The sequence below is a fragment of the Eretmochelys imbricata genome, chromosome 24 (assembly GCF_965152235.1).
Source record: "Eretmochelys imbricata isolate rEreImb1 chromosome 24, rEreImb1.hap1, whole genome shotgun sequence".
Classification (NCBI taxonomy): Eukaryota; Metazoa; Chordata; order Testudines; family Cheloniidae; genus Eretmochelys; species Eretmochelys imbricata.
This window is the reverse complement of record NC_135595.1, coordinates 18,719,558-18,730,951: the sequence shown is the minus strand read 5'-3', so window position 1 is coordinate 18,730,951 and position 11,394 is coordinate 18,719,558. Positions and strand designations below refer to the sequence as shown.

The 11,394-nt window shown below is 63.2% G+C and overlaps 1 protein-coding gene across 2 annotated transcripts; it reads left to right on the top strand.

Moving 5' to 3' along the window:
• The first annotated feature begins 5,404 nt into the window (after positions 1–5,404).
• On the top strand, positions 5,405–8,998 carry LOC144279796 (interferon-inducible GTPase 5-like). 2 transcript variants are annotated; one of them, XM_077841452.1, is made up of 2 exons: positions 5,405–5,475; positions 5,839–8,998. In XM_077841452.1, exons 1-2 carry the CDS (start codon positions 5,471–5,473, stop codon positions 7,073–7,075), a joined length of 1,242 nt encoding a protein of 413 aa, XP_077697578.1. In that variant the 5' UTR covers positions 5,405–5,470; the 3' UTR covers positions 7,076–8,998. The 2 variants fall into 2 exon arrangements, with proteins under 2 accessions (XP_077697578.1, XP_077697579.1); XM_077841453.1 differs by having other exon boundaries at positions 5,433–5,475; positions 5,835–8,998.
• Positions 8,999–11,394: the final 2,396 nt, after the last annotated feature.

Here is an 11,394-nt window from a genome sequence, read left to right as displayed (position 1 = left end):
ATCTCTGCTCCGGTGCCTGACCCCCTGATCCCCCCAATGATCCCCCAAACCCCGCCTGATCCCCCCAATGATCCCCCAAACCCCGCCTGATCCCCCCAATGATCCCCCAAACCCCGCCTGATCCCCCAATTGACCCCCCAGATCCCCCAAACCCCACCTGATCCCCAATGATCCCTCAAACCCCACCTGATCCCCCCAATAATCCTCCAGATCCCCAATAACCCACCCAGGACTCCCAAGCCCCACCTGATCCCCCCAATGATCCCCCAAACCCCACCTGATTCCCCCAATAATCCCCCAAACCCCACCTGATCCCCCAATAATCCTCCAGATCCCCAATAACCCATCCAGGACCCCCAAACCCACCTGATCCCACAATGATCCCCCAGATCCCCCAACCCCACCTGATCCCCCAATAATCTCCCAGATCCCCAATAACCCACCCAGGACTCCCAAACCCCACCTGATCCCCCAGATCCCCAATAACCCACCCAGGACCCCCAAACCCCACCTGATCCCCCCAATAATCCTCCAGATCCCCCAAAACCCACCTGATCCCCCCAATAATCCTCCAGATCCCCAATAACCCACCCAGGACTCCCAAACCCCGCCTGATCCCCCCAATAATCCCCCAAACCCCACCTGATCCCCCAATAATCCTCCAGATCCCCAATAACCCATCCAGGACCCCCAAACCTACCTGATCCCACAATGATCCCCCAACCCCACCTGATCCCCCCAATAATCTCCCAGATCCCCAATAACCCACCCAGGACTCCCAAACCCCACCTGATCCCCCAGATCCCCAATAACCCACCCAGGACCCCCAAACCCCACCTGATCCCCCCAATAATCCTCCAGATCCCCCAAACCCCACCTGATCCCCCCAATAATCCTCCAGATCCCCCAAACCCCACCTGATCCCCCCAATAATCCTTCAGATCCCCAATAACCCACCCAGGACTCCCAAGCCCCACCTAATCCCCCAATAACGCCCCAGATTCCCCCAATAACCCACCCAGGACCCCCCAACCCCACCTGATCCCCCCAAGATCCTCCAAATCCCCAATAACCCCCAGATCCCCCAAACCCAACCCAATCTCCCCAATTGCTCCCCAGATCCCCCAAACCTGACCGGATCCCCCCAATTACCCCTTCAGAACCCCCAGATCCCCCCAAACCCGATTGGATCCCCCCAATTCCCAATAACTTTCTTATGCTCAATTTCCCCCTCCCATCTCTGCCCTGTGCAGCCCCCACACCATGTGCTCACCCCCCCTTAACCCACCCTCCTGTCTGGTCTTGGGAACCCCAATGGGGACAGGGACCTGCTGCAGCAGCCGGTGCTCAGTGGACTCCCAAGCCAGCGGGACGGGGCGGTGGGGGGGGGGAGCTCTGGGGTCCTGGCATCGGCTCTCCCTCAGATAGACACGCTGCGTCCAACTGCTACGGGAACCCCCCCGCCCCCCCCATGGAATCACAGAGCCACAGACCCCGGAGGTTGGAAGGGCCCGCGAGGGTCAGCTAGTCCAGCCCCTGTCAAGAAGCAGGATGGGTTGGGTCTAAACCAGGGGTTCTCAACCTTCATTGCACCGCGACCCCCTTCTGACAATAAACATTGCTACATGACCCCAGGAGGGGGGGCCGAAGCCTGAGCCTGCCTGAGCCCCACGGCCTTGCGGGGGAGGCAAAGCCAAAGCCAAAGCCTGAGCCCCACGCAGGGGGCCGGGAACCTCAGTCCCGCAGCCCGGGGCTGACGTCCTCGGGTTTCGGCTTGAATCCTGGGCGGGGAGGCTCGGGTTTTGGCCCTGGGCCCCAGCAAGTCTAAGCCAGTCCCGGCGACCCCGTTAAAGTGGGGTCCCGACCTGCAGTTTGAGAACCGCTGAGAGATGCCGTCCAGCCTCCTCTCGAAACCCTGCAGGGAAGGAGCTTCCAGGACCCCCCGAGGCGTCTGGTCCATTGGCTGACGGGCCTCACAGCTGGGGAGTTTGTCCTGAGGTTTAATCTAAATTGCTCTGCTACAGTTTGAACCTGTTGCCCCTTGGCCTGCCCCCTGGGGCGAGAGAGAACAACTTGTCTCCATCTTCTTCACGGCAGCCTTGCCAGTATCTGAAGACCCCGGTCACGTCCCCCCCCGTAATCTCCTCTTTCCCAAACAAACCATGCCCAGTTCCTGCAGCCTTTGCTCCTAGGACTCGTGCTCCGTCTTTGTCGCTCGCCGCTGGGGCCTTCCAGTTTCTCTCCATCCGGCCTACTCCGTGGTGACCAAAACTGGACGCCGTCCTCCAGCGGAGGCCGAGCAGAGCGGGACTGGCGCCTCCCGGGACTCGCTTGCTCTGCCTCTGCTAATACAACCGAAAATTGCATTTCCTTTTCCTTGCACCAGCTTCGCATTGCTGGCTCCCGTCGAGGTTGTGACCCGCCTGACTCCCAGCTCCTTCTCGGCAGGGCTGCTGCCCGGCCAGTTCTCCCCCAGCCTGGGCTGGGGCACGTGGCGTTTCTTCCCTCGGCGGAGCGCCTGCCGTTAGTCTGGGTTGAATTTCATTGTGTCGTCTACAGCCCAGTGCTCCAAACTATCGGGGTCCCTCTGGATTTCAGCTCCACCCTCCAAAGCGTTGGCAACTCCCCCCAACCCCGTCCCCCGGCTTTGTGTGGTCTGCGGACTTGATCAGCCTCCTCCCTAGTCCTGCACGCCGGGGATTGATGCAGATGTTAAACACCACGGGGCCCAGAACAGCCCCACTTGGGACCTCCCTCCGATCCCACGTCCTTCCATGCACAGTTACGCCTTCTTTGCGGTTGTTTAACCAGCTCTGTACCCACTTCACGGCCGCAGTTCCCCAGCTGACCCGTCAGACCGTCCTGTCCCGGAGGTCACAGCGGCCGGGTCTCTGACGGGCCGTGACTTCTTCGGGGTCAGTCCCGCGCGGCGGCTGGGCTGGAGCGGCCGTCAGCCCCCACCCAGGAGTTGCGCAGGACCGGAGCAGTGGCTAGTGGTCAGCCCCTGCGGCCGGAGCAGTGGCCGGTTGTCAAGGCCCCGGAAAGGCTCCCACGGTTAGTGGCCCCCGCCCGCCCCTGCTGGGTGTTTTTAGTAACGGGGTCAAGTCACGGGCTTCCGTGAATTTTAGTTTCTTGCCCGTGACCCGTCCGTGACTTTTACTGAAAATACCTGGGAAAAAATCTCAACCTTAGTCACAAGGGCCGGGGCCGGGAGCCCGGCTGCGCTCCAGGCCTGTTACGTCCCCCGCATCCCCCCTCCTGCAGACCCGCTCCCCTGGCAAGGCAGGAACCCGGCTGGTTCGGCCCCGGGAACTCGCAGACTCAATGTTCGATACTTGCGCGAGTAGCTTCCCCAGGGATCGAGGTCAGGCTGGTCTAGAGCTCCCCGGCTCCACAGGGGCATTATGATAGCCCCTCCCCAGCCAGGGACCCCCCCGGCTACCCCCCCTCCCCAGCCAGGGACCCCCCTCTAGCCAGGAAACCCCCCTTCCCCAGCCAGGGACCCCCCCCCTCTAGCCAGGGACCCCTCCAGGAAACCCCCCCTCCCCAGCCAGGGACCCCCCCGGCTACCCCCCTCCCCAGCCAGGGACCCCCCTCTAGCCAGGAAACCCCCCCTTCCCCAGCCAGGGACCCCCCCCTCTAGCCAGGGACCCCTCCAGGAAACCCCCCCTCCCCAGACAGGGACCCCCCCAGGGAACCCCCCCTTCCCAGCCAGGGACCCCCCCGGCTACCCCCCCTCCCCAGCCAGGGACCCCCCTCTAGCAAGGAAACCCCCCCCTCCACAGCCAGGGACCCCCCCCCAGCCAGGGACCCCTCCAGGAAACCCCCCCTCCCCAGCCAGGGACCCCCACTCTTTAGACAGGGACCCCCCCAGGGAACCCCCCCTTCCCAGCCAGGGACCCCCCCGGCTACCCCCCCTCCCCAGCCAGGGACCCCCCTCTAGCCAGGAAACCCCCCCCTCCACAGCCAGGGACCCCCTCCCCAGCCAGGGACCCCCACTCTTTAGACAGAGACCCCCCCAGGGAACCCCCCTTCCCAGCCAGGGACCCCCCCGGCTACCCCCCCTCCCCAGCCAGGGACCCCCCTCTAGCCAGGAAACCCCCCCCTCCACAGCCAGGGACCCCCCCCCAGCCAGGGACCCCTCCAGGAAACCCCCCCTCCCCAGCCAGGGACCCCCCTCTAGCCAGGAAACCCCCCTCCCCAGCCAGGGACCCCCACTCTTTAGACAGGGACCCCCCCAGGGAACCCCCCCTTCCCAGCCAGGGACCTCTTTAGCCAAGGAACCCCCCCTCCCCAGCCAGGGACCCCCTCTAGCCAGGAAACCCCCCCCTCCCCAGCCAGGGACCCCTCCAGGAAACCCCCCCTCCCCAGCCAGGGACCCCCACTCTTTAGACAGGGACCCCCCCAGGGAACCCGCCCTTCCCAGCCAGGGACCTCTTTAGCCAGGGAACCCCCCCTCCCCAGCCAGGGACCCCCCTCTAGCCAGGAACCCCCCCCTCCACAGCCAGAGATCCCCCCGGCTACCCCCCTCCCCAGCCAGGGACCCCCCTCTAGCCAGGAAACCCCCCCTCCCCAGCCAGGGACCCCCCCCTCTAGCCAGGGACCCCCTCCAGGAAACCCCCCCTCCCCAGCCAGGGACCCCCACTCTTTAGACAGGGACCCCCCCAGGGAACCCCCCCTTCCCAGCCAGGGACCTCTTTAGCCAAGGAACCCCCCCTCCCCAGCCAGGGACCCCCCCCTCTAGCCAGGGACCCCTCCAGGAAACCCCCCCTCCCCAGCCAGGGACCCCCACTCTTTAGACAGGGACCCCCCCAGGGAACCCGCCCTTCCCAGCCAGGGACCTCTTTAGCCAGGGAACCCCCCCTCCCCAGCCAGGGACCCCCCCTCTAGCCAGGGACCCCCCCAGGCAACCCCCCCTCCCAGCCAGGGACCCCCCAGGTTCTCAGCCCGGCCGCCCCCCTCCCCCCGGTGCAGCTGCACCACGGGGCTCGGCTCGGGGCTCCTCCCCCACAGCCAATCAGGGACGCCGTTGGAAGAGCTCAGCCAATGGGGTGGGAGCTGCCCCCCCCCGCTCCCGTTCTGCCCTGCTGGGTCTGTCACGTGCTCCCGGCCCCCCTGCTCCTCCTCGCCCCCCCCGGTAACCATGGTAACCAGGGAGGCCTGGGATTGGGAGAGAGTAGCCCAGGGGGGCCGCGGGGCGGGAGTGGGGGGCGCCGTTGGGGGTTGGGGGGGGCTGCGGGTCGGGAGTGGGGGGCGCCGGGGGAACTGGGGGGGGGGCCGCGGGGCGGGAGTGGGGGGCGCTGGGGGGGGAGCCCTGGTGCGGGGCCAGGCTGGCTGCTGTCGGCTCTTAGCCCAGCGCCGGGCTCCTCCCCCGGCCGCCGGCCCGGTGCTTTCGGTTTCCGTTTCCCCCCCTCCGCCCCCGGGACCGCCGCGAAACCAGCCCGGCAGCGCCCCGGGAGCCTCCGGAGAAATGCTGTGAGCGGGGAGCTCGGACTCCTGGGTTCTCTCCCCGGCTCGGGGAGGGGAGTGGGGTTTAGCGGTTAAAGCAAAGGGCGGGGTGGCTGGGGAGCCCGGACTCCTGGGTTCTCTCTCCGGCTCTGGGAGGGGAGTGGGGTTTAGCGGTTAGAGCAAAGGGCGGGGGGGCTGGGGAGCCCGGACTCCTGGGTTCTCTCCCCGGCTCGGGGAGGGGAGTGGGGTTTAGCGGTTAGAGCAAAGGGCGGGGGGGCTGGGAGCCCGGACTCCTGGGTTCTCTCCCCGGCTCCGGGAGGGGAGTGGGGTCTTGTGGCAACCCGGGCTGTAGGCCAAAGAAACCTCAATCCTGCCTCTTTTCCAAGCCAGCTCCTCCGCCATGCAGAGCCTGGAGCTGCGGGAGCAGGACCTGACCGAGATGGGCTCCCTGATCCAGTCCCGCCTGGTTCTGGAGGTCTCCACCCAGGTCCAAACCCTGCTGGATTCGCTGGACTCGGCCACCCTGGACATCGCCGTGACGGGCGAATCCGGCGCCGGCAAATCCACCTTGGTCAATGCCCTCCGTGGCCTGAGTGACTCGGACCCCCATGCTGCCCCCACCGGCGTCGTGGAGACCACCGCCGAGCCCACGCCCTACCCCCACCCCGGCCTCCCCAGCGTCCGGCTCTGGGACCTCCCCGGCACCGGCACCCCCAGCTTCCGGGCCGAGCGGTACCTGGAGCAGGTGGGCTTGATGCGCTACGATTTCTTCCTCCTCGTGGCTTCGGAGCGGTTCCGAGAGAGCCACGCCCAGCTGGCCCGGGCCCTGGCCGCCGCGGGCAGGCGCTTCTACTTCCTGCGCACCAAGGTGGATCAGGACCTGCGGGCGTCCCGCCGGCGCCGGCCGGCCCGCTTCCAGGAGGGCCAGGTGCTGGGCGAGATCCGCGCGGACTGCGCCCGCCAGCTGGAGAAGGACGGTGCGGCCGCCCCGCGGGTTTTCCTGCTCTCCGCCTTCCAGCTGCATCGCTTCGACTTCCCGCGGCTGCAGGCCACGCTGGCGGAGGAGCTGGCCGGGCATAAGCGCCACGCGCTGCTCCTGGCCCTGCCGGCCCTGACGGCCGAGGCCGTGGGGCGCCGGAAGGAGGCTCTGCGGCGCCACGTCTGGAAGAAGGCCCTGCTGGCGTCCCTGGTCTCGGCGCTGCCGGGGCTCCCGCTGCAGCTCAACGTGCCCATGCTGGTGGAGACGCTGGGCTCCTACCGCCGCAGCTTCGGCCTGGATGAGGAGTCCCTGGGGGTGCTGGCCCGGGCGGGCGCCGGCTCCCCCCAGCGGCTGCGGGCCCAGGTGCGCTCGGCGCTGGGCCGGGAGCTCTCGCCGGCGGCCGTGCGGGACGTGCTGAGCCAGGCCGCGCTCTTTGGGCAGGCGGCCGCCCGCCTGGCCCGCGCCCGCCTGCCGCTGCTGGAGAACCTGGTGGCCGGCGGCATCTCCTTTGTGGCCGCCTACTACCTGCTGCACAGCGCCCTGGAGGGCTTCGCCGGTGACGCCCAGCGGGTGCTGGAGGCCGCCTACGGGACAGGGGAGGAGGGGGAGCCTTGTGACCCCCCTGATCCCGGGTTCCTCTATGACTGAGGGACGGGTCCTGCTGGGTGAGGGGGGCTGCTGGAGGCTTAGTGCCCCCCCCAGCATCTGTGCCCTGCCCCCCTCCCCAGCCCTCTCCCAGTTCTATCCCTCTCCCCCTCCTCTGGCTGCTAGTCCCCCCCCCCAGCTTCCACTTGTCTCCCTTCACCCGGTCCCCTGGGGCTCCCTTAACAAAGCAATAACCCCCCCCCCCCATCCCCACACCAGCTGCATGGGGGGGCCGGGGCTGGGAGGACCCCTGGTGGGGCCAGATAGCGCCAGGACCCCACAGCTCCCTGGAGAGCGAGGTGCATTGTGGGTAGCCTGGGAGGCACGTGCGACCATGGTTGGACCTCAGCAGAGCACTGTGGGAGGAGGTGGCCAGTAAGGGGGTGGGGTGGCCTGTGGGGCAGGATGATGGCTGGTGTGGGGGCGGCCTCCTGCCCTGACGGGACGGGCACCGTCTGCTCCCCGTGGAGACGTGGGGGCCGTGCCTCCTTCCACCCGCGTCGTGGGCTTGTGCAAACCAAGGCCCGGTCTATGCATGAAATGTAGGTCAACGTAGCCAGGTTGCTGGGGGGCGGGAAGAACCCGCTTCCCCGAGCGCTGGGGCTAGGCCGACATAACCCTGGTGTAGACACCGCTAGGCTGATGGAAGGAACCTTCCGTTGACACAGCTACTTGGAGAGGTGGTGTTCCTGTGGCGGTGGCCAACCCCTTCCATTGCTGTCGGGTGTGACTACGGTGCAGGGTTAGGCCGGCATAGCCACGGCGTCCCAGCCACAGCGCTAACGCCCCGTAGGGTAGCCATGGCCCAGGGCGTAGGAGATGGCAGGAGGCAGAGGTGGGGGCGGAGCTGGTCGGGACTTTCCCAGTAGAGCAGCCTTCCGTCGGAAAACGGGCTCTTGTCGGAATCGGGACCGTGCGTGGGAACCTGACACAATTGTTCGTTGGGGGAAAAAATCAGGGAAAAAATCCCATTTTGATACAAGCGTTTGGATGTCTGGGTTCAACATTCTGGGTGGTTGTTTTCAATTTTTAACCATTTGTAGATGGTCAAAATTGGAAGGAAACGTTTTGGTTTTATCAGATTTATTATATTGGATTTTTTTCCTTTTTGTTGTTTGTTTCTGATTTTAAAAAAAATCAACATTGGAAAGATTTTGATTTTAGTGGGTTTTATTTCATTGGATTTGTTTAACTTTTCAAAAGCCAATATTGGAAGGAAACATTTCAGTTGTGTTGGATATTTTTGATTTTTTTAATTTAAAAAAAATCAGTATCAGAGGGAAACATTTTATTGGACTTTACTTGGTTGCATTTTTTATTTTATTATATTAACGTTTACATTTTGTAAAAGTCAAAAACAGAAGGAAACATTTTGAGTTTATTTTATTGGATTTTATCAGATTTTATTGTATTCAAATTGATTATATTGGATATCATTTGATCAGGTTTTTAAAATGTTATTGAACGGGAATGTTCCAATCAGCCCCAGACCGAAATAGTTTCCCCCAACAATTTAGTTTCATGGGGAAATTGTCAAATTTATTTCTGGTTTTCATCCTGATTCAGAACAAAACCAAATTTCAAAATATCCAAATTTCTCAGGGAGCAGAAATTCTGACTTTGGACCAGTTTCGTAGAGGAGCCAATCTTGGCCACAAGGTTTGGCTCGAGAGACGCTGGAGGGAGACGATACGCAAAGGCTGCGTCCCTCTCACTGGGCTGAGAATTAGGCTTCTCTTTCAGTATCCAGGGTGTGGCTTGAATTGCGACCTCAAATCCAGATGTCAGAGCCCAAATTCAGAGCCATGATACAGGTAACCTCTGGATCTCTCACTTGTTACATTAACTGGACAGTGGTAACGAAATAGCCCCTTACTTTTGTAAAGCAAAGGATGTTTATTAAATAAAACCTCTGTTTTTCTCAGATGTTTATTGACGCGACTCTGAAGCTCTAACCTCCTCGGGTAACAAGGACACCGGAGTTACAGCAGCTCACGCTGCACCGTTCTGGGCTGGGCTCGGGGAGCTCTCAGGGTCCCTCCCAGCCCTGCGTTTCCATGGATCGAGTCACCTCCTGTCTGGGGTAGACTCCATAGGGTTATGGAAACCACAGAAACGTGGGGCCGGAAGGGACCTCGAGAGGTCCCCGCGTCCAGCCCCCGATACGGAGGCAGGCCCGAGTCAACCTAAACCAGCCCTGATGGGGGTTTGTCCACCGTGGTCTTCAAACCCTCCAGCGATGGGACCCCACAGCCGCCCTTGGGAGCTGATTCCAGAGCTGCCCTGCCCTGGGAGTTAGAGAGATTTTCCCAACATCCAACCTCCATCTCCCTGGCTGCGGGTTAAACCTGTTGCTTCTTGTCCTGCCTTCAGTGCACATGGAGAATAATTGATCCCCTGCCTCTTTATACTGGCCCTTAACATATTTGCAGCCTGGTCTCAGGTCCTCCCTCGGCCTTCTTCTCTCCAGACTGACCATGCCCCGGTTTTAACCTTTCCTCAAACCTTTGAACATTTCTCTTGCCCTCCTCGGGAGTCTCTCCAGTTTGTCCCCATCTCTCCTAAAGCACGGTGCCCAGAACTGGAGTCGCAGGGATAACGACTCAATGACCCAGGAGGTCCAGTCCTACGTCCTATGATCAGTGTCAACCAGAAGTTTTGGGCTTGGTGAAGGAAGAATGAGGTGGGATTTTCTGACCTGTGCTATGCTGGATGGTCCTGTGTAGCCGTATCCAGTGGTTCCGCGTGGAAAGCGAATGGCCTCCCCTGACGTCTCCTGCTCCATCCGAGAGGGACGGTGATACATGGAGAAGGTTTAGAGAAGAGCCACGAGAATGACTCAAGGGTTAGAAATAAACCTGCCTGTGAGTGAGAGACTTGAGGGGCGCCGTCCGTTTAGCTCAACGCAGGGAAGGTGAAGGGGCGACTTGATCCCGGTCTGTCAGTGTCTGCCTGGGGAACAAAGATTTAGTAACGGGCTCTTCCGATGGCTGGGAGCTGCAGCTCGACCAGTGCAGACTGGATTTCAGTCCGGACTGGATGTTTTCCTAGAAGCGCGGGCGGGCGGTATCATAGGCCAGGGCAGGCTAAGCCTCCCCTTACCCATGCTGTAGCCCTGCCCATGCTCCCCTTCTCCCCTGAAGGTGGTGGGCGCTCAGCTCTGCCGGCGACTTGGAGCTCGGCTCTTGGCTGTCTGGTGGCTTGGGCCGGCCGGTGGCCAGGGTGGAGGGTCGGGGTGGTTTGGCTGGGGCTCCTCTGGCTGCAGTGGGTGGGGGTGGAGCTCGGGGCTCTAGCAGGTTGGGGGGGCAGAAGGGGCAGGGCCAGAGGGCTGGCCTCCCTGAAGGGAGGGTTCACGCGCCACCCATGCCTAGAAGATCTGCTCTGGGAATGACTGTGGGGCAGGTCTCTGGCCTGTGCTATCAGCTGAGATGAACACAGTGGCCGGTTGAGTTACCCCCCGGAGCGTAGCTCTCCCAAGCCCGGGTGCGTCCCTCTGGAAAGGAGCGAGCCAGCAGTCGGTCTAGGGTTGCCAACACCCGGTCAAAAAGGGACCCTGGCAGCTCCTGGCAGCGCTGCTGACCGGGCTGGTATGTCCCTGTGGCCCTTAGGTGCAGGGGCGGCCATGGGGGATCCATGCACTGCCCCTGTCCTGAGCGCCAGCTCTGCAGCTTCCATTGGCGGGGAACCGCTGCCAATGGGAGCTGCCAGGGCAGCACTTCTAGGCGAGGGCAGCGCGCAGACCCGCCTGGCCGCGCCTCTGCATAGGAGCCAGAGGAGATGTTGCTGCTTCCGGGAGTCACCTGAGGTAAGCACCACCTGGAGCCTGCACCCTGAACCCCCTCCCCCACCCCAACCCCTTGCCCCAGCCTGGTGCCCCCTCCTGCACCCCAAATCCCTCATACAGAGCCCGCACCAACAGTCAGAGCCTTCACTCCTTTCTGCACCCCAACCCCCTGCCCCAGCGTGGGGCCCCCTCCTGCCCTCCGAACCGCTCGGCTCCAGCACCGTTCCTGCACCCCAAATCCCTCATCCCCAGCCCCATACCAGAGCCCACACCCCGAGTCGGAGCCGTCACTCCCTCCTGCACCCCAACCCCTGCCCCAGCCCTGACCCCCCTCCCACACCATGAATACCTCATTTCTGGCCCCACCCCGGAACCTGCACCCCCAGCCCAGAGCCCGTACCTCCTCCCCCACACCCCACCCCCCTGCCTCAGCCCAGAGCCCCCTCCCACACTCAGAACCCCTCGGCCCCGGCCCCACCCCAGAGCTTGCACCCCCAGCTGGAGCCCTCAGCCCCCTGCATCCCCACCCCCTGCCCCG